General features: G+C 42.9%; 1 protein-coding gene across 2 annotated transcripts in view; it reads right to left on the reverse strand.

The window, feature by feature from the left end:
• Positions 1-12,224: 12,224 nt before the first annotated feature.
• LOC121540413 (DENN domain-containing protein 1B) overlaps positions 12,225-23,942 on the reverse strand; it is a 174,256-nt gene continuing 162,538 nt past the window's right edge. For both annotated transcript variants that reach the window (XM_041849264.2, XM_041849263.2), the window contains exons 20-22: positions 14,739-14,812; positions 13,949-14,171; positions 12,225-13,763 (exon numbers count right to left, since the gene is read on the reverse strand). In XM_041849264.2, coding sequence (XP_041705198.1) covers positions 12,816-13,763; positions 13,949-14,171; positions 14,739-14,812 — 1,245 coding nt within the window. In that variant the 3' untranslated portion in view covers positions 12,225-12,815. The remainder of the gene's footprint in view (positions 13,764-13,948; positions 14,172-14,738; positions 14,813-23,942) is intronic.

The raw sequence follows: 23,942 nt of genomic DNA on the forward strand, positions 1-23,942 counted from the left end.
CAATTTAAAATAACAAATCAAATTAGAATCACTACCCATAATAACGCCATAAAGAAAGCATTGTACCCATACAGTCATAGGAAAATAGACCTCAGACAGCCTCCGCTTATTCTAGGGCAACGACCTCTCTTTCTCCCATGGATCGTATCACAAACAGGGCTATGAACTATAAACTTCTACATAACTATCAGTATTACAAATGACCTTCAAATCAGTATTATATATGACCTTTAAATCATCACCCAATGTCTCTCGGCTTTCCAGTGAGGGCGATCAAACCACACAAGAAAGTCAGGACAGAGGTCAGAGGTCATTGAAACCCTTAAAATAAGTGTTCCTTCTATATTAGACTAATTATTTAAAAACAGTCAAACATTTCATACATTTCATATCCCAGGTTTACAGAAGGTTTTCAGTACATTTCTTATCAAAAGAATTCACGTGTTAAATTAAAACTCCGAAAAGAAAAAAATCCAAAAATTCCAGTGGTATGCGCCTTTAAGATACCTCAGCTCTAACCCGTGGAAAACCCACTAAAATCAAATGAAATAACCCCACACAATAAAATCAAACACAGTATTAACACCACTAACAAATATTCATAACAAGTGCGTTGTGTGTGGGTATTTGCAAGCCATGTGATACAGCAACCCTTTAAGCAGAACAAACACCTAAAGGAAACAAACCCAGATAACCCCTTTCCGGTAATCTTATCATTGTAACCTGTTGCATTGATTCAGTAAAAATATAAACCTGTTGTTTAACAAATCTAGAACCTTCAAAGAGTTGGTGCTGTCTTGTCAGCGTAATAGTGAAAACTAACTGCAATCTACTTTAATTACTTGACACTGTTCCACGTAATGGAAACAGATTATCGGTGTAGAATACATTAACTGGTTGCTTAAATCACTGGTGTTACCCAAACTATAGGATTGAGTAATAATAATTAGAAATTGTCAAAATCATCTTTGCATTCAACTTAGTCATACCTCTTACACCAAACTTAACCCACTTCATCCCTTACAGCAGGGGTGTCAAAGTCAAATGGACGGAGGGCCAAATAAAAAATTTAGCTACAAGCCGAGGGCCGGACTGTTCGAATGTTCATTGAAAAAATTTTAAATGACGCATATAGTCTAGTGAACCTAATTGAACCTACTGAAAACCTAACAAATATATTCCAATATGATCAGATAAATAAAGCAATATTTTCTTATGGCTCTGTCAGTAATCTTTAATTTTCAACAGACACAAAAGACAAATTTCCTTTATATAAAAATCCCCATAACATGAACATTAAATGAAAGAAACCGGTATTCAAGGCACCATCAGTAGCCTATATTTTCTATTTTAGCAAAAGTGGGCTAAATTTACTTCAAAGAAAAAACTATAATAGCAATTTTCTATCATCCACTCAACTGAAATATTTTTAAAATATAATTGGATTGAAATACAATAAAATAAAGTGCAAAAATCTATTAATCAAAAACAACACTTTGTTTAAGGAGAAGTAACATGCAGTGAAAACAAATATTAAACTTTAACTTTTAAACTTGAACTGAGTAAAAAACTCTAAATATGTGATTGCACAGTAATGTTCACTTGTTTGAGGTTGAGGGTGATACTTGGTGGTGTCCCATCTTTTCCACAAGTTCATCAATGTTCGGGGTAAGGCTCTGAGCTGAGGAAATCCTCAGAATTGAGTGGAGGTGTTCAGCAGTAAGTCGACTTCTGTGTGATGTTTGTTCAGGTTCATCAAAGAAAACAGTTGTTCACACAGGTATGTGCTGCCAAACATAGACAACGTTTGAGCAGCCTGGATGCGCAGCTGGGGCATTGTGTCGGGGAGGAAACGGGCGAACTCCGCAGCACCCACTGCCGCATATTTTGCCCTCAGTGCATCATTGCATTGGAGGTCAATCAACTCCATTTGGAGGTTTGGTGGTGAGCTTTCACGTTTTTTGAACAGAGCCTGTCGAGATTTGAGGCCTCGTTTTAATTCCTCTGCCTTTTGTAGCCTTTGTTCCATGTCCATATTCTTGTTTTTGTCCGCGTGTTTCGTTTCATAATGTCGTCTCAGATTATACTCTTTCAGTACCGCCACACTTTCTCCACACAGAAGACACACAGGTTTTCCAGCTACCTCCGTGAACATATACTCCGACTCCCACCTTGTTTGAAACCCCGGTTCTCAGTGTCCACCTTCCGTTTTGCCATTTTTGATGGGTATCTGAAAGTTAATTTTACTGTGATGCTGACGACTGCTGTGCCAATAAATATTGAAATGAAGCAGCCTACTGCTCGGAAAGGCCACCGTTGCATTGTGGGAAATGTAGTATTGGTGCGTGTAAAAGATTCTGCGGGCTGCCGGCTTGCTGCGGTCTGCGGGCCGGTTCTAATAATAAATCAAGATCATCCCAGGGGCCGTAAAAAACCTTCTCGCGGGCCGGATGTGGCCCGCGGGCCTTGACTCTGACATATGTGCCTTACAGCCTGCTCGATTTCATGGAAACTCTTCTGTTAGTTCCAGTAGAAAAAAAGACAAATAAAAACCTTTCTCAAACAACGTTATGGGTTTACCTCTATCGTAAGGTAAAAAAACAAACTTGACAACTTTCTCTTCTCTTTCTGCTTCACACTAATTAAATATATATGACTTTAAAATTAACATGTAATGTGCCGAATAAAATACATCAGTCAATCCATGAGGAAAAATTTACATTTCGGAGGGAGCTAAAAAAGTTCACAATGATAGAGCCTCTTTCTGCCCACAACATCAATTCATTACTGTTGTAGCCTTGTATTATCATGCAATAATTAATACCCATATTGGTCACAGCTCTATCGCAATTGCCTATCCACTATTAATAGAATGCATCAGATATAGGTAACAGTCCCTTCTGAGTAGACTACAGGTAATAAAACAAACACTGACTGTTGTTGACACGCATATATTCAATACATATCCATAGTATTAAAATTCATTTCAGTGAATGAAATTACGACCCCATTCTCAGTAGTTTCCACCAGCAAACCATTAGGCAACACAAAAAAGTATTACCTCGAAATCATCCTTCTATTTATGTTGAATAAATGTGCCTTTCAATTTGAACTAAGCAAGCTGCTAAATCGTTCAGTATATTCAGTGGGGAGAACAAGTATTTGATACACTGCCGATTTTGCAGGTTTTCCTACTTACAAAGCATGTAGAGGTCTGTAATTTTTATCATAGGTACACTTCAACTGTGAGAGACGGAATCTAAAACAAAAATCCAGAAAATCACATTGTATGATTTTTAAGTAATTAATTAGCATTTTATTGCATGACATAAGTATTTGATCACCTACCAACCAGTAAGAATTCCGGCTCTCACAGACCTGTTAGTTTTTCTTTAAGAAACCCTCCTGTTCTCCACTCATTACCTATATTAACTGCACCTGTTTGAACTCGTTACCTGTATAAAAGACACCTGTCCACACACTCAATCAAACAGACTCCAACCTCTCCACAATGGCCAAGACCAGAGAGCTGTGTAAGGACATCAGGGATAAAATTGTAGACCTGCACAAGGCTGGGATGGGCTACAGGACAATAGGCAAGCAGCTTGGTGAGAAGGCAACAACTGTTGGTGCAATTATTAGAAAATGGAAGAAGTTCAAGATGACGGTCAATCACCCTCGGTCTGGGGCTCCATGCAAGATCTCACCTCGTGGGGCATCAATGATCATGAGGAAGGTGAGGGATCAGCCCAGAACTACACGGCAGGACCTGTCAATGACTTGAAGAGAGCTGGGACCACAGTCTCAAAGAAAACCATTAGTAACACACTACGCCGTCATGGATTAAAACCCTGCAGCGCACCCAAGGTCCCCCTGCTCAAGCCAGCGCATGTCCAGGCCCGTCTGAAGTTTGCCAATGACCATCTGGATGATCCAGAGGAGGAATGGGAGAAGGTCATGTGGTCTGATGAGACAAAAATAGAGCTTTTTGGTCTAAACTCCACTCGCAGTGTTTGGAGGAAGAAGAAGGATGAGTACAACCCAAAGAACACCATCCCAACCGTGAAGTATGGGAGGTGGAAACATCATTCTTTGGGGATGCTTTTCTGCAAAGGGGACAGGACGACTGCACCGTATTGAGGGGAGGATGGATGGGGCCATGTATCGCGAGATCTTGGCCAACAACCTCCTTCCCTCAGTAAGAGCATTGAAGATGGGTCGTGGCTGGGTCTTCCAGCATGACAACGACCCGAAACACACAGCCAGGGCAACTAAGGAGTGGCTCCGTAAGAAGCATCTCAAGGTCCTGGAGTGGCCTAGCCAGTCTCCAGACCTGAACCCAATAGAAATTCTTTGGAGGGAGCTGAAAGTCCAGTATTGCCCAGCGACAGCCCCGAAAACCTGAAGGATCTGGAGAAGGTCTGTATGGAGGAGTGGGCCAAAATCCCTGCTGCAGTGTGTGCAAACCTGGTCAAGACCTACAGGAAACGTATGATCTCTGTAATTGCAAACAAAGGTTTCTGTACCAAATATTAAGTTCTGCTTTTCTGATGTATCAAATACTTATGTCATGCAATAAAATGCAAATTAATTACTTAAAAATCATACAATGTGATTTACTGGATTTTTGTTTTAGGCAACAGAGGGCAGAATCAGATCAACTGTCTGACCAACTAAAGCAGGGTGTCAAACTCATTCCATGGAGGGCCTAGTGTCTGCTGGTTTTGGTCTTTTCCTTTCAATTAAAACCTAGACAACCAGGTGAGGGGAGTTCCTTACTAATTAGTGACCTTAATTCATAAATCAAGTACAAGGGAGGAGTGAAAACCCGCAGACACTCGGCCCTCCGTGGAACGAGTTTGACACATCTGACCTCAGGGAATGTAATCAGCAGCTCCATGAGCACCCAATGGCCTTGGAGAAGAGCCAAATTGCTCAGGAGGAACTCAGTTCCTCCCTACAGGCTGAACGCAGCAGCTATTATAGTCTGGCTATGGAGTGCCAGAACACAGTCACAGAGCTACAGGAGATGAAGGCCAAACACCAGGCACTAGAACCTGACCACCAAGAGCTCCACTTTGAGTTCCACACCTTGTCAGCCAAACACCAGGAGCTGATCGCAAAGATCCAACACCTCCAGATCAAGCTCCAGACTATGGCTAGTGACCACTTGGATCTCCAGTCTGAGCTCAAGACCATGGAGAGGGAGCATAAAAGCCTCCTATCTCAGCTTCAGGCCTCACTGAAAGAGAAATGCTCCAGCTTGAAGTTTCAGCTTCAAGTGACCCAATTAGAATCCCAGCTCACAGTGAAGCAGAACAGGAGCACAAAGCTCCAGAGCGATTTTTGCAGCAGAAGCTAGTAGAGGAACGGCACTAGCTAGATGCAGAGCATCAGAAGACCAAAGCAAACTGCACAGAGGAGGCGGCTGTGGCCAAGGAGATGGCAGAGTCAGAAAAAACAACAACTCTAAGACCAATTGAGGGACTGGAACCAGCAGCTGCATGAGCAAACTCTGGCCTTAGAGAGGAGCAAGATTGCTCAGGAGGAGCTCAGTTCCTCACTAGATGCTGAACGCTCTGAGAGTCTGGTTATGACGAACCAGACCACGGTCAAAGAGCTTGGAGAGCTGAAGGCCAAGCACCAGGGACTGGAGACTGACCACCAAAGACTCATATCCGAGTTCCACACCTTGTCAGCCGAACACCAGGAGCTGATCGCAAAGATCCAAGACCTCCAGATCAAGCTCCAGACTACCGCTAGTGAGCACATAGCTGAGTCAGAAAAACTATCACACCAGTTGAGGGACTTGAACCAGCAACTTCATGAGCAAACTCTTGCCTTGGAAAGAAGCAAGAATGCTCAGCAGGAGATCAGTTCCTCACTGAATGCTGAACGCAGACGCTCTGAGTCTGGCTATGGGAAGCCAGGCCACAGCCACAGGAGTTGAAGGCTAAGCACCAGGTGCTGGAGGGTGACCACCAATACCTCCTCTCTAAACACCACAGCATTGAGGTATCACTCACCGAGCAGCATAAGCTGCTAGAGGAGCACAACCAGCTAGCTGCAGAGCTACAGGAGGCCAGAGCTGTCTGCACAGAGCTAGAGGAATTGAAGGCCAAGCACCAGGCGCTGGAGGCTGAGTGTAAGAGCCTCCTATTTCAAGTTCAAACCTCACGGAAGAATCAGCTCAAGTTCAAGCTGAGCGCTAACAAAACAATATCAAAGCTCAAAGAGGAATAGACCAGGAGTATGAAGCTCTAGAGCGACCTTAGCGCTGCCCCCACCAAGCAGCATATCCTAAAGGAGGAGTATGAGAGTCTGGTTTCCAGGCACCAGACTCTGCTCATGGAGAAGGACAAAGAGTCCCATAGTGACATCAATGCCCTCCTGGCAGCTCAATGCAGCCACTCTAACCGGATGGCCAAGGAGACCAAAGTGATGGTCAGGAAGCTTTTGCACATGAATACCCAGCTGCGCAACAGCCTCCACACTGAGACATCAACGTGTCTCACCCTGAGCTATCAAATCAAGGCCTTTATGGAGACACTCCAAGTGCAGCATCAGAGTACTGGGCACCAGAGTATATTGCCAAAGCACTGAAAGCTCCGCTCTGATCACCACTCTCTCATAGACAAACACCAGAAGCTGTTATCGGACCACCACACCGTGAAGTTAAAGCTCCAGGAGCTCCATTGTGTCCTGCAGCTGGAGCCCAAGGAGCACTGCACTGTGGCCGCCGCAGCCACTGAAGACTCCGGAGTGACTTGGATAGTGGGGATGGCAATGCACACCCTGTTGAGGAACCTCAAGGAGAAGAGGGCATTAGAGAGAAGTCAGCAGATTGACACCTCCAGATCTGATTATCCCTCCCACTCCCAGCATACAGAGGCATAACTGTGTAGTTTATACAGTGGGGGAAAAAAGTATTTAGTCAGCCACCAATTGTGCATGTTCTCCCACTTAAAAAGATGAGAGAGGCCTGTAATTTTCATCATAGGTACACGTCAACTATGACAGACAAATTGAGGAGAAAAAATCCAGAAAATCACATTGTAGGATTTTTTATGAATTTATTTGCAAATTATGGTGGAAAATAAGTATTTGGTCACCAACAAACAAGCAAGATTTCTGGCTCTCACAGACCTGTAACTTCTTCTTTAAGAGGCTCCTCTGTCCTCCACTCGTTACCTGTATTAATGGCACCTGTTTGAACTTGTTATCAGTATAAAATACACCTATCCACAACCTCAAACAGTCACACTCCAAACTCCACTATGGCCAAGACCAAAGAGCTGTCAAAGGACACCAGAAACAAAATTGTAGACCTGCACCAGGCTGGGAAGACTGAATCTGCAATAGGTAAGCAGCCTGGTTTGAAGAAATCAACTGTGGGAGCAATTATTAGGAAATCGAAGACATACAAGACCACTGATAATCTCCCTCGATCTGGGGCTCCATGCAAGATCTCACCCCGTGGGGTCAAAATGATCACAAGAACGGTGAGCAAAAATCCCAGAACCACACGGGGGGACCTAGTGAATGACCTGCAGAGAGCTGGGACCAAAGTAACAAAGCCTACCATCAGTAACACACTACGCCGCCAGGGGACTCAAATCCTGCAGTGCCAGACGTGTCCCCCTGCTTAAGCCAGTACATGTCCAGGCCCGTCTGAAGTTTGCTAGAGTGCATTTGGATGATCCAGAAGAGGATTGGGAGAATGTCATATGGTCAGATGAAACCAAAATATAACTTTTTGGTAAAAACTCAACTCGTCGTGTTTGGAGGACAAAGAATGCTGAGTTGCATCCAAAAGAACACCATACCTACTGTGAAGCATGGGGGTGGAAACATCATGCTTTGGGGCTGTTTTTCTGCAAAGGGACCAGGACGACTGATCCGTGTAAAGGAAAGAATGAATGGGGCCATGTATCATGAGATTTTGAGTGAAAACCTCCTTCCATCAGCAAGGGCATTGAAGATGAAACGTGGCTGGGTCTTTCAGCATGACAATGATCCCAAACACACCGCCCAGGCAACGAAGGAGTGGCTTTCGTAAGAAGCATTTCAAGGTCCTGGAGTAGCCTAGTCAGTCTCCACATCTCAACCCCATAGAAAATCTTTGGAGGGAGTTGAAAGTCTGTGTTGCCCAGCGACAGCCCCAAAACATCACTGCTCTAGAGGAGATCTGCATGGAGGAATGGGCCAAAATACCAGCAACAGTGTGTGAAAACCTTGTGAAGACTTACAGAAAACGTTTGACCTGTGTCATTGCCAACAAAGGGTATATAACAAAGTATTGAGAATCTTCTGTTATTGACCAAATACTTATTTTCCACCATAATTTGCAAATAAATTCATTAAAAATCCTACAATGTGATTTTCTGGATTTTGTTTTCTCATTTTGTCTGTCATAGTTGATGTGTACCTATGATGAAAATAACAGGCCTCTCTCATCTTTTTAAGTGGGAGAACATGCACAATTGGTGGCTGACTAAATACTTTTTTTCCCCACTGTATGCATGTCTACAGCTTCTAAATGTCTGATTTTGAGGTGAATAATCTACTTTATTAATTAAAGGAGAGTATAATTGCACTGTCCTTTTGTTTGTGTTTTTTTTTTTCTATTGAGAGATAGAATTGAAGAAAATAAGGACAATGTTGCATTAACATGAATATCATTTATTTTTAAGTTCACAGTGCATACAGTTGTACCATTCCGTCGATAGCACATTAGATTGACCTATACGTTATTTAAGACAACAGTTTTTCTCGGCATTGAGAACATGCAAGTAAGTGTGCACGCACTAGACTTCAGTAGGTTGCATACAGCATATTCAAATAATTACAGTACCATGTCTAGGGACCAGTGGAAAAAGTGAATGAATGAACATGGACTGTGTCAACAGTCTCAGTATTGTCACTGCAGTGAATGAAAGGTTAAAAAGACAAGTGCTATGCCTCTGTTAGTTCCTGACAATCAGTGGTTTTGATCTTTAATATCACATGAGTTATTAGGAAAAAGGGAAATGCAATCGTAGCATTTAGAAAAGAGAATAGAAGCGGTTAGCTTTCATCCTATTTTCTTCTGCATCTGTCAGTAAGCTGTGAGACAGTAAACAGACATTCAGTCATACAAATACCAGCTTTTCTGTACACGTACTCAGCCTCAAAGGGTTCCTAGCTGACTATTGCAAGTGGTAGTAAGACATCGCTCAAGTAAAACATCACAATCCATCGCAGTTAATACAGTAGTCATGTAGTACATGAGAAATACATTCAGTTTGAAACGAAAAGAGCTAATAATAAGGTATTTCAACACCAAGTTGGCTAAACAAAGTGTGGAGATTGGACAATAGTACCGTACCTGACGCTATCTTTTTTCTTTTGAGCTGATTAACTTAAAACACAAATTAAATTAGCAGAACATGGCCAATACACACAGATATTTTGAACCAGGGGAATAGAATACAGTGATGTACTACTGTACATGCACAACACAAACTGAAAAAAGGAAGTTAAATTCATATGTATGCAGTTTCTGCCACCAATCTCATGAATTGAAATGATGTAAAATGCTACGCGAGTGGCTGGATGGCAAATGGTTTGAGTTAACACATTTTTAAATTCTACAAAAATTCCTCTTTTCCCCCAAAAAAGTATATAACAACATTCAAATCTTAGGTGTTTGTTCTATCAATCATTTACAATATATTATTATACCAGTTATATATTCTTCTTGTAAAATATACTTAAAACACAAAAAATACATGAGAAAATAATGAAAATAATATTTGATCTAAAAGTAATCTTAAAATATAACTACATACAACAAAGCATAACAAGATCCTTCTCCATAGTGAGTTCAGTCTGAAAGATCATTGAAATATCAGCACAGAGAGGAAAAAATAACACATACAGTTAAGCTTTATTACAAAAATGTAAAAACAGAAATAATCAAACAGAAATTAAGTCTATTCTAGTGGATCTAGGTTGAACAACGTCTCATAGGTGAACGAACTGACCAACATACATTTAAAGCTGTAATCCTTAATGGTGAAACAACCATGTCCGTTTGCAATATTACAACAACAAATAAGTTACTGCAAACAGCACACACATTTTTTCCCCCTCGGACATCATTCCCCCCTCCAGCACCTGGTGCTTAGCCTTCAACATGCTGCCGCGACGCTCCTCAGCTCAGAAACCAGTGGCGCTGTTTCCCCCTAATTCGGATTCCATCTTTAAGGACATGGTTTATTCTCAGTGCCTCCCCACTCTGACTGGACCAGTGGTTCTCTATGTCTCTTTTGCATATACAGACTATATCAATTAAAATGTTGAGCGGACGACTCTTTAAGAGACATTAGCCACCCGATTTCTCCCTAAATACCTTGTGTTGACCATACTAAGCGGTACTCATAAAGGCCAAATTACAGAGGATCTATGGATCCACAAATATGATTATCAATGACCTGATCTTTATAGTGGTAACCTCAAATTCTATATAGACAGCGTTCCAACTTCAAAACTGCCCAAATAAATAGCAAAATAGAAGGGGTGAACATAAATTCTACATGGGTCCTTTCAAATCCAAATTAATAGCTGAAGTGAGGGCTTCTCAGAACCACGGAGAACGCTTTACGATCGTTACCACAGCCCAACGCTCAGGAGGGGGCGAGGGCTACCGTTAAACCGTCACACTCAATGGCATGCGACATAAATCACTAGAGTAAACAGGCTAGACTCATCATAAACATAACATAACCACAAACAAGCACTGGAAAATACTTTCTTCTGTCTGTGTGTCCTACAGTGGTGTTACAGTGGTACAATAGTGAGCGGCCACCATCTCTGGACATTACCCAAAGGGCTGCTTGCATTCTCTCCATGGGAGATTCTTATCAAATCACTTCGGACGTCCGTCCATACTCTCTGAGGAGAGCCACATTGCTTCGTTACTCTTCTACAATCATCGCAGGCCTTCCAGTCAAACACAGTGTGGTAGCATCACCTCAGAGTATGGGACAAAGCATTTCATTTGGTGTGTGCACATAGCAGAGATTTCAAGTTGTGAAATCACAGTCCTCCTAAAGCACTCACAGTGTTTTCCAATGACTTACCCCCATACCAGTGGGCCGTCAGTGTTTTCTGTTAATTAGCGGTTACATTTACAGCTAATGTAAGCTCTAGTGTTATTGTGTTTCCATCAGGAGTGTGACGCTAAAGACTTGTGGCGAGCAGAATCAACAACCTATGCATCATTCAAGACTGTTTCTTTGTGAGAAGGTGTTAAAGTTCACAGTTAGCCACTGTTATGTAAACGCAGGCTGAAAACTACCCAGGGCCTTGCCTTGGCTGCAAGTTAGAGCAGGTCCGCCGGAACCATGGCCCATTGAGACACGGGTGCCGGCCCGCGTAGATGGAAACAGAAAAGTCTGAGCCTTTTGGGTAAAACACTGGGGTAAATCCTCAGAGAGAGGAAGAGAGTATGTGAGGGTAGGAGGATGGACAGAGATTGTGTGAGATGGTGAGGATGGAAGGGTGAATGAAGGAGAGAGATGGACAGGACACGAGAGAGGGAGAGAGATGGAGAGAGAGAGACAGACAGACAAAGAGAAGGTGAGATGGGTGCCATGAATGGGCTTGTCTATTCATTCATATCAGCGGTATTTACGCAACTCCTTTTTCTCCTAACAGACGGGAGTATCCTGAGAAACAACCAAACACTTGAGAAAAATACATCTCTAAATAGATAAACCTCTGGAATCAAACTAAATAGAGCATCTCTCTGAGTGCAACATATATTAAACTATCTTTAATATCTCTAAGCGCAGTGAGAAAGCTGGCTGTTTTCAACATTCATGTGATAGTGGATCTAAGCAGATCAACTGCTTCCAGAGTAACAGTTACATACAGTTTATACATTTTAAGACTGAACAGTACCAAAAGCAAAGCACACCTCCATTTAAGGCAGGGATGGGCAACTTTGATAGGGGTGGGGGCCAAAAAAAACTGTACTCATTATGAGGGGCTGAAGTGGCTAGTGGGTCCATACCCCCCCCACCAATTTGAAGTTTTAAAGTTCATTTCCTGCAATTCTACACATTTTGCCATGGGCAGAGAGAAGATTTTGCAATTTTATAACTCATTTCATGCAATTCTACTCATTTTGCCATGGGGCAGAGAGAACAATTAGAAGTTTTACAGCTAATTTCCTGCAATTCTACACATTTTGCCATAGGGTGGAGGCAAATGTTAACAGTTTTTAATATGATAACTGATGATCAATGGGCCCGACCCCGGTCGGTATTTCAACCATGCTTACTCCAAGTTTAGGTAGCTGGCTGCTAGACTAACTTACCAATCTAAAACATTTTAGCTGACATGGGCTAATTGAGTGACTGCTGATGCACAATCAAATTTCAAAATTGCATCTTGTGCATTCTATTATTCTAACTCTCAACAGTAAGTTGAGACCCTGACTGAGTTCCTAAAAAAGTGTTCTATTTTTTGTGAAATTGGTCCTCGGGCCTACAAAAGGTGGCCCACGGGCCGCCAGTTGCCAATCCCTGGTTTAAGGCATTGTGTTATGAAACTGTACAGTGGAAGAGTTACCAAGGTCATGGGGATTTACTTTGTGTCTTTACAATACTTTCAGATCGAAGGAAAACTGAATTTGTTCTCTGTTAAAACACACTGATCTTTTAGTACAACATTTCCACTCAGTGGTTAAGGTTAGGATTTGGGGAGGGCAGTCTGATTCTTAAGGGCAACTTCTACCTCAAGCACACTTTCCCCTGTCCCTGTCCGTCTCAGGACTTGTCAGTGGCTTTGCTGTGGCTGTGGTTGTCGGCATGGGTATTATTATGTGTGTTGTTGGTGTTGCACTGGACCTGGGACAGCTGTAGGTTGGTCTGGAAGGCTGAGCTGAGGTGACACATGGACTCTATCTCCTCTAGAAGGCCTTTCTCCTGGACCTCTGCCCCAGAGACACTGCCCTGTTCCTTCCCCAACCCCAGCCCTAGGCCCTGGCCCTCTCCCTGTCCCCCCTCCTCTGGCCTCTCTCTCTCCCAGGGGACCAGCACAGAGGGCTGCCCGGACTTCACCCCCTGCCTCTCTTTGTCCTGACTGCCCTGCCTCTGGAGGGCCTGGTCCTGGTACTGCCTCACCGTCTCCTTGGACAGCACATTCCGCCGCAGGATGCTGGACGTGGTCTGGGGTTTGGACTCAGACTCAGTCTGGGGGTCTGTGGAGGCTCTAACGCGGGTCAGCGGTGGGGTGTGTGGAGGGGTGTGTGTTGCTGGTGGAGGATTGTGTGTGGAGGCATGGGTTGGTGCAGGACAGCGGCTGGAAGAAGGGTGGTGGTCTCCCAGGTGTGGTGATGGAGGTGTGGGGAGCGAAGGCTCCTCTGGTTGGGGCTGAGAGAGACAGATCGGGGGCTTGGCATGAAGGCCCTGGAGCTTGGGCTGGGTCTTGGTATGAGGGGCCTGGATCTTGGGCAGGAGATTGGGGACCTGGTTGTCCTTGGCTGGGGCTGCAGCTGTGGCCGGTGGAGAGGCTGTCGAGGGGTTTTGCTTTGGCCTCTTGAGGCTGCTCTTGCTAGGCTGTCTACGAGGGGAGGGGGGCAGGTGCTTCCCGTGGAGGGCACTGTCGTCCTGCCAGCTTCCTCCCTGTTCCCCTCCCCCACCTACTCCCCCCACCCTGCTGCCACTGGTACACAGCTGGGGAAGATTACTCTCACTGGGGGGGTTGGACTTGTTCTAGAATACAGACACATATACACACACACACAGTGGTTTAGACATTTTTTTATGTTTTCTTTAACCAGTGCCTCAGTCAATATTGTCCATATGCAAAGATATTGTCCATGACTTTCAGACTCTATTTCCTGTATGTATCTGGGGTTATATGAGTGTGGTTTAGATGTTACAGATGTTTCTCTTACCGGAGTCTTATAGTTGATGTCGTCCATAGATCTGAAGAAGTCCAGGCTCTTGGCAGCGCTGAGTTTGCCGTGCTCTGTGCTGGTGGTGCTCAGAGAGTCAAGGATCTCCTCTAATAGGTTCATCTGTCCCGTGTGGGAGGAGTCTGTGTCCAGCTCCAGCGAATAGGAGTCGTCACTGTCCTCAGTGTAGGACGGCATCTCCCCACTGTCCTCAGACGAGATCCTCAAGTCGAGCAAATTAAATTAGCAAAATAAATTCAGCAAATCAACGAACACAAAATAAAATAACAAAAAAATTCAGTAAATAAATGTATAAATAAGCCAGCAAATAAACTCAGCAAATCAATAATAATTTCATGAATAATGATCTGTCCAAGAGGCTATAATCACAATGCAATAAATCTACTGTGGGGTCCTTAGTGTAGGACTAAACCACTGGAGGGCAGCATTGATATGAGTATGAAGAGGAGGAAGAGGAAGAGAGGGAACCTGTTAGAAGAACTGTCTATACCATAACTAGTGGAGGACAGGACAGGGAGAGGATTTTTCCAAATAACTGAACAAACAACTTTCATGAAAGAGGAAACTACCACGGAACCAACTTAAATAATTTTATTGCATTGTTATTGTATTGTGATGTTTGCTCTTGGCCAGGGCTCCCTAGTAAAATTGATAGCCGTCTCAATGAGACTCACCTGAAAGGATAGATAAATAAATGTCACAGATCATACATATTCAAACAATACTGGGAGATTATTGGTATCATCATATTCCTATAACAGACTCTTACTTGCTGGCAGTGTCAAGTTCATCGTCATCGATGGCAAAGTCAGGACACCCCATGGGAGACTTGGCATAATAATGCTACAACACACAGAGACAATGAGATCTACAGGTTACTCAAGGCAAATGACCATCACATCTGACCATGACAACATAATCACTCTTTATGATGGTGGTGTGCTGTGTTTGTGTTGGCAACATGGTAGAGTGTCATTCCCACCCCAGTCCAGTCCAGTGCCTGGTACCTCAAGTCCAGTGTGTATATTAAGCCACCTGTGTAACACATTTAACTGTCTGGGGACTTTAAGAACAAACCTTTAAGGCACACTGCCTCCCCCTCCTCCCTCTCTCCTCCCCCAAAAGAGCTCAGCTCAGCCTAAGGCCTGCTATTAAAAATACAGACGTGTAGTCTTTTTACTTTAACTCTCTCTCTGCCCATCTAATTCACAACTTCGTATCGCGCACACACTGTATATCGCTCTCTCTTTCTCTCTCCCACTATCTCTCTCATACACTCTAGTCTCTACCGCCCTCTCTGACTCTCACTTTCTCTCTTTCTTTCCTGTACCCAGGCAGCTTCTAAAGTATACTATCAAAGCCTGTCACTTTCACATCCCCTAGAGGGCAACCATGACCCATCACCAAGAGAGAGAACGAGAGAGAGAGAGAGAGAGAGAGAGAGAGAGAGAGAGAGAGAGAGAGAGAGAGAGAGAGGACAGGTCGGATGTAAATGATTGAGGGAGAGAAAGAGGAAAAGGGAGACCAATAACCCCTGGAAACTGAGAGGAGAGGGGGGAAACATTAGGGCATTGCAACAACCCGGTCTTGATTAGCTCACACAAGTGCCAGCCAGACAGGCGGAATGTAACGTGTCGCTGGGCGCTGCTCATTTAGGGTACACACACACACACCTTACAAAAACGCGCGCGCACACACACACACACAGAAAGGGTTAACCGCCGCCTTCGCCATAAAAGCTAACGGAGGAGAAATGTGTGCAGCGGCCACTTAGTCCTCTTAGCCATTGGGCTAAACAGGAACACATGTGGTGTGGCGCTGATTGCCCGGCTCAGGCTGCTCTCTGTCTCTGGTAGCTAGGAGCTATAATAATAAAGACCATTACAGAGTGGCTCAGGCCTCCCATCCCCCCAAAAAACACTTTAATGGATTCCTGTGTCAGGGCCGTAAATCAGCACTGTGATGCCATGTACACACGCGCACGGGCGTTCATACACACACATATCAAATCATTCACACAGACGTGCACACACACGGCTGTAAATCTGGGCCGAGGCCGGCATGACAGTTAGGGAGATTGGAGATGCACCTGCGAGAGGGTGGGTGCTGGGGCGCGCACACACACACAGGTCATGGTCCTTGCTGCTATTTAGCCTGTTCATTTGTGCACTTATGCATGTTTAGGGAAGCGGGGCCTCTCGGTGTGTCTAGGTGTTTATTAAAACAAGGTGAACCCTCAAACACAACAAACCATACCCAGGGCATAGAGCTCAGCCCATATCATAACCACACCCAGCTCAGCCTGCCCACCCCCTTTCCTATGGTCATAATTATATCCATGCTAGACAACCTACACCTACATACTGTTGGAAGAAAACAAAAAGACATGCATACACACTTTCCATTTATGAAACACATACTGATTGAACATGGAAGTCATCCAGAGTTGTAATTATTACAGTGGCAGTAGCATGTCTTTTGGTGAAACATTAAAGCCAAGGTAACCCAGAGACAACCATGCTAGAGGAAGTCTGGGTGAAACAACATCCCCTTCACTTCTCATGACAGACTGATATAAAACTGAGAGGTGAAAATGGAAAAGTGATTCTCTCCCTCTCTTTCTCGTTCTCTGTCTCCATCTCTTCCCCCTCTCTCATTCCCTCAGCCTCCATCTCTGCCTCTCATTCTCTCGGTCTTCATCTCTCTCATGACAGATGACTGTTATTTTTCTCTTACAGTGAGTCTGCTGCAGTGAACGAGAAGAGGAGAAAGAAGGAGAGAGAGAGGGAGAGTGCCACGCCAGGAAAAGATGCAGCAATTGAAGTCTAATAATGAAAATGAAAAGGTCCAGGCTATTTCACGGAATCTGGGCATAACCACCAGTTTGGAGGACGGGGGAAAAAAGCCTCTAATTTGTTTAAAAGCACACTAAACACACTGTTATGTGGTTCAATAGGTACTCTGCACGGTAACCTCTGCTGGCATGACAATGGACCTTCTTACTGTCTGTGAACGTTTGTTAGAATAATTTTTTGATCACTAATGTGATATACACATGTTGAGTTATTTCCTACAGTGGCCACATGTTTTGTCATTGTCAATACCGCTGCAGCTACACATATTTTGTGGCAACAAATGATTATTTACAGTAAGATGACAGCTATTTTTTACTATGAATAATTTACTGAGGCAATTCTTGTTAAATAAAACCTGCATATTCCAGCCAGTCATGCTGTAAGTTAGGAGAGTTTCAATATGGCCAATATTGCCAAGTCATCTTCTAACTTAACCGTCAAGCTTTCGCTTTCCAACTGGAATGAGCCAAGATATGAAATCTATTTAAAGGAGCCCTCATGGCAGTGGCTCTATTAATCCTTCATATGCCATACAATAACTCTATATTTTACTCCCCTTGTTATGAGGGGAAAATAGTCATCACTGTCCATTTTAGTAGAAATATATGAAGAAATAAACTTTTTTTCCTCTTTCAGTCTCTCGTCTGCATGACCAGTTATGTGAAGCGAGCATACCAACGACAGAGCGCTCGATACATTAAGTACCAGCTTTACATTATACATTTCATATGGTGTTTCTGAGTGGCCACTGATCTCACAGCTTGGCAGGGTATGTGAGATATGCCAAACAAACCTCACGGAGAGGGGGAGGGGGGGAATGAAAAGAGAGAGAGAGAAAGAGGAGGGATAGAGAGAGAGGGAGATAGAGAGAGGGGAGAGGGAGATAGAGAGGGGGGAGAGACACACAGAGACAGGGGGAGAGAGCGAAAGAGAGGGAGCCAGAAGCATGGCCAAGTCTGTCTTTCTGTTAGACATAAAACTACAGACGGTGTTTGAGGCAGGATCCACTGCCTGCCTGCCTGTCCAACTGGCTGCCTCTGAAAGCACACACTTTTAACAAACCAGCTAAATGAAAAGGATTCTGCCCATTTTGCAAAAAAAAAAAAGCAGTCCTATAAAATCACCAAGCGTGTCTGTGGACATATTCAGTAATTTAAAGCTACCAGGAGGTGGCAGTCTAGCTTCAGCCAAGAATCTCAGGCCAGACTACAAATAACCACCTAAACACACACAGCCTACACACACACCCACACACAACCTGACAAGCTCCAATCTCCACATCATCTCCATGCAGATGTGTGCAGTTTCTCCCCATTAGAACGGAAGCACAAAAACAAACCGTCCACACTAGCCAACCCCCCCCCACACACTCTCTCTCTCTCCCTCTCCCCACCCCCCCATGCTAGCATTTCTTCAGTCTATGGTAGAGTAGTGTCAGCGTCACACTGCTGAGCCCTGCCACAAGCCTGCTGTCACTATGCATACCACCGTCTCGCTCTCACACAGCTAACGTACTGCTGCATTCGCTAAAAACACACACACACACACACACACACACACACACACACACACACACGAGGTGAGCAATCACTCCCTAAACATAGAGAAGCAAGACAATAGGTTTGTGTTAGTTAGTATTTCACACAAAGAGAACATTCTATGTGTGTGCAAATCAAAGAATACTTCAAACGTATTTTAATGGACATGCTCTTTTAGTGACACTTGAATGAGTTGGGCCAATAAAACAGAACCAAAAATGTTAATTTCATAATTACACTGCTCTAATTTAAAATATCTAATATTAGAAGAAACTCCAAAGATGAACCTGATCATTAATTCATTTGATTTCAAGGACAGATACAGAGATTGCTGTTAAATACTGCATGGTGATAAAAGGTATGAGAAGTTCAGATGTCTGTATCACTCAGAGAGCTGAGCGTGTGTTTGTGTGTCTGTGTGTACGTGAGTGAGGTGTGTGTGAGAGGTTTGTGTTTGTGTGTGTGAGGGCAAAGTGTGTATGAATTATACACTTGATAAATGGTCTGTAATATCTCTTTAATATGCAGAGATGGAGAGGAGCAGAGAGGTAGCCCTGGCCTACATTGGGCCTGGTACAGGGGATACGGTAGAGATCAAATCAAATCAAATTGTGTTTGTCACATGCGCCGAATACAACAGGTGTAGACCTTTTTTTTTCACCTTTATTTAACCAGCTCCCTGAAAGCGGCAACTCTAGCCTTTAGCTCAGTGCAGATGTTGCCTGTAATCCATGGCTTCTGGTTGGGATATGTACGTACGGTCACTGTGGGGACGACGTTGTCGATGCACTTATTGATGAAGCCGGTGACTGAGGTGGTATACTCCTCAATGCCATTGGATGAATCCCGGAACATAGTCCAGTCTGTGCTAGCAAAACAGTCCTGTAGCGTAGCAGCCGTGTCACTGGTACTTCCTGCTTTAGTCTTTGGTTGTAAGCAGGAATCAGGAGGATAGAATTATGGTCACATTTTCCAAGGGAGAGGGAGAGCTTTGTACGTGTCTCTGTATGTGGAGTAAAGGTGGTGTAGAGTTTTGTTTTCTCTGGTTGCACATGTGACATGCTGGTACAAATGAGGTAAAACTGATTTAAGTTTGCCTGCATTAACGTCCCCGGCCACTAGGAGCGCCGCCTCTGGATGAGCATTTTCTTTTTTGCTTATGGCCTTATACAGCTCGTTGAGTGCGGTCTTAGTGCCAGCATCGGTTTGTGGTGGTAAATAGACGGCTATGAAAAATATAGATGAAAACTCTCTTGGTAGATAGTGTGGTCTACAGTTTATCATGAGGTACTCTACCTCAGGCGAGCAATACCTCGAGACAACCTTAATATTAGACATTGCGCACCATCTGTTATTGACAAATAGACACACACCACCACCCCTCTTCTTACCGGACGTAGCTGTTCTGTCCTGCCGATGCACGGAAAACCCAGCCAACTGTATATTATCTGTGTTGTCGTTCAGCCACGACTCAGTGAAACATAAGATATTACAGTTTTTAATGTCCCGTTGGTAGGATAGTCTCGAACTGAGCTCATCCAGTTTATTCTCCAGTGATTGGATGTTGGCTAATAGAACGGATGGTACAGGCGGGTTACCCACTCGCCGACAAATTCTCACAAGGCCCCCTGATCTCCACCCCCTGTATTTTCTTATTTTCTTCATGCGAATGACAGGGATTCGGGCCTTGTCTGGGAGCAACATTATATCCTTCGCGTCCGACTAATTAAAGAAACAATATTAGTCTAGCTCGAGGTGAGTAATCGCTGTTCTGATATCCAGAAGCTCTTTTCGGTCACAAGAGACGGTAACATCAACATTATGTACAACATAAGTTGCAAACTATGCGAAAAAACACACAAAATAGCACAGTTGGTTAGCTGTATAACGGCAGCCATCCCCTACGGCGCCATTCTTAAATCAGTTGCTCATTCTTAAATAGGAGTGCTCAGGGACACTTGATGTAAAGTGTGCATAAATGCTTTGGGGATTTAAACTTGCAAGCTTTTGGGCAGAAGTGCATTAATGTTTCTGCAGTGCCACCAGGTACATCTTTATCTTTATTACCAAGAACAGATAGGGTTTGGGGTTGAGGCAAAGTGTATTGTTAAGGATGGGGTATATGAGTTGGGTACAGGGCAGAGGGCTCGGGTATGGGGCTGGGTCATATGCAGGTCGCAGGAATGAAGAGGTAGTCTTGGCCAATGGGGCTTCATCGGGCTACATTGAGGGGTACAGGGTATGAGGATTGGGGTATAGGAGTTGGTCCGGGTACGAGTTTGATTGAGCAATTTATCTTAAAACAGGAAGAGCTGCCTAACACACACACACACGCCACAGAGAGACCAGTGCTCTGGGACATGCCATCCAGCATGTCTCTGCACCAGGAGTCCCTGGGGTCCCGTTACTGTGGCCATGAACAGAGCTCAGTGGCGTGCGTGTGTGTTGCAGAGACCCCAGTAAAGAACCTCTAATTGGTAGTGGTTGAGCCGTCACACCTTCTCTTTTTTTGTGTTAATCAGCCTCATCAAGCACACAGGATATAACACTGGTCATTACAGGACAGAAACCCATTGCCGTGGCCACCGTTTGGGACTCACATTGTCAGTGTTTCCCCTTGGTTTGTGTCTGTAGGTGGGATCCCAACATTTTAAAAATCTAACTGCAATAGAGCAGGCATGGGAAACATGATAATGATTGATGTGGATTTGCAGAACAGCTTGACCAGCTAGTCTTGCTGGACCACCATACACACACAGGGGTGAGGGTGATATGTGTAACCATATATTTTTGGGGCATATCAGGAATGGTTCTTTACTGCTGTGAGGGTTGTGAAGAACCATCCTGTTCTTTCCCTCTCCACAATGGTTTCCTTTTATGCCATGAAATACTACACTGTTAAAAAGTTCCTATAATTTTACGGTACCCTACAGGCTACTGGTTGCAGTGAAAGTCGGGTAAACAACAACAAGCTACTGAATTTTTACAGCTGAATTAAGGTGTTATTGCTGTAAAAAGCAGGTTACTTGAGATTATACCTCACTTTGAACTCACAACCTCTTGGTTGTAAATTACCTGAATTTCCTGCTACGCCACCACGTCTGTGGGCATGAGAGAGATTGGCCACAGATTTAAATGGCAAGAATACATTCCTGCACTTTGCTAAATATTCCCCAAGTCAATAATTGTCAGATTATCTGACAACACCAACATAGAAATAGCAGTGCTCAGGGACACTTAATGTAAAGTGTGCATAAACGCTTTGGTGATTTAAACTTGCAAGCTTTTGGGCAGTAGTGCATTAATATTTCAGCAGTGCCACCAGGTACGTCTTTATTACCAAGAACATAAATTATATCCACACTCTCTCAAAATTAGGGTATGGTTAGGATACAGTGTTGTTCCCCGAGATACAAAAAGGTCAAATGTAAACATAAGGTACCTTCAGAGGTACACATAGGAACTCACATGGTACTGGTTGGTTCCTTTTAGGGTACATAATCTAGTATAATGGTAAATCTTTCTATCCAATATTTTGAATATAAATATCAAAGCAATTTGAAATGTAGGTAGGGGTTCATTAGCATATTTGGGGGTGTGATCTAATATATGTGTATTTGTGCCAACCGTTAGTGGAAATGTTGTACCAGTTTAAGTGGTTGATGGTTATGTTGCCAAATATCGAGAACCATGTTTTATTTTTTATTTTTGAGGGGGTAGATCAGCTTAAATATTGCAGATAGCTTGTAGCTTCCATTAATGTAATTGTCTGCATCATTTCCAGTGGGTAAATATATATTTATATATATATTTTCCATTATTATTTTCCCCTAACCCTACCACCCGTCCCCTAATTAGAGTAAACTAATGGACAACAACACTTAGGCTTCTACTTCTAGCTTATACATACTATAAACATTTTACGGACAGTGTATTTTACAATAGTTATCCTATATGTTTGTTTTTAGTCCCATCATTCAGCTACCCTCAACCCCTCCCATCTATCTCTGAACACCATCCAGTTTTGATTTCTATTTGCCATATATTTTTCAACTGTGCTGTATCACAAAAGTCATGAACCTTTCTATTCTCATAGTTTCTACAGATTGTAAATTAAAGATACACATTTTTCTTAAAGTATTATATTATTATTGATCGAATGACTATGACTTTTCAAATCACCCAGCAGTGCTAATTGAAGTGTTAGCTCCAGGTAATTGTTGCAATTCTTCAGCCATTCCTGAACCTGCAACCAAAAACAAGCTACATATGGACAATAGCAAAACAAATGATCTCTTCGCAGCAAAATCTGCAGAGCTGGGAAGGTTGTATCCCCCATGTATCTAACATTCTATTGGTTGCAAGAATTGTGTATAATAATATAAATAGAAAAATTATACGTTTTGAATCCGGCGTCGTTTTGTGTATGAGTTCATAAACCATGTGCCATGGAATCGGTATATCGAAAATCTCTTCAACTTATTTCGCAATCTATATGGCACAACTGTACAACTTTTTATGACATGAGACTGGTATACTTTTTTATTTATCACCATTTTGTCTTTAACCAATTTTGGTATTTAATGCAAGGCCGACAGACAAGTTCCTTACTTTTTCCCCCTTCCACTTGCTTCTTCCATTTTTGCATGTCTGCTCTACCCATTCTGGGTAGAGCAGACATTTCCATATATTTTTTTTAGCTGCATGTGTGACATAACGCCACCAGTCCTATTTATGATATCATTTACAAAGATCATTTACACTTTTATTTTATTTTAATCAAATAATGTTTTTTTTTGGTTATCAATTAGTGTATTTGAGTTTAACCATAATATTTGTTGTATTATTTGTTCTGTCTTTTCTGGTGGATTAAACTGAAATTGCAACCTTTTATGGCTTGTTTTAAAAATACCAATATTTTTTAGATTATTTCATTTTCAAATAACCGAAAGTGAGAGGGAAAAAGGCCATTCTTGAACATGGGGTGAGACATTCTTACTAATCTGCTAGAGAACTAGTTTTAAGTATACCTTTTGTATGACTGAAGCCTTTAGTGAGAGCTTTAATATTTAATATTTTCTAATGCTTTAATATTAAATACTTTCTGCACTCCATATTCATATTAATTATATAAATAGGCCCGTTTAATTTTGTCTGGCATGCCGTTCCAAATAAAATTGAAGATTGTTTGCTCATATTATTTAAAAAACAAGTCGCTAGGTGTAGGCAAGGCCATAAGCAAATAGGTAAACTGGGATATGACTAAAGAGTTAATGAGGGTGGATTTTCCACAAATAGACAGGTATTTTCTTTTCCATGGTAGCAAGATCTTATCTATTTTTGCAAGGTTTCTATTAAAATGTATAGTAGTGAGATCATTTCTTTCTTTCGGGATATGAATACTGAGTATGTCCACTTCACTGTCAGACCATTTTATTGGTAAACTACACGGTAATGTAAAAGTTGTATTTTTTTGTGATCCAATGCGTAATATAGTACACTTATCATAATTTGGTTGTAATCCAGAGAGGTTAGAACAATTATCTAGATACTCTGAGGCTGTGGAGGGATCCATATTGT

The sequence above is a fragment of the Coregonus clupeaformis genome, chromosome 26 (genome assembly GCF_020615455.1).
Source record: "Coregonus clupeaformis isolate EN_2021a chromosome 26, ASM2061545v1, whole genome shotgun sequence".
NCBI classification, from domain to species: Eukaryota; Metazoa; Chordata; class Actinopteri; order Salmoniformes; family Salmonidae; genus Coregonus; species Coregonus clupeaformis.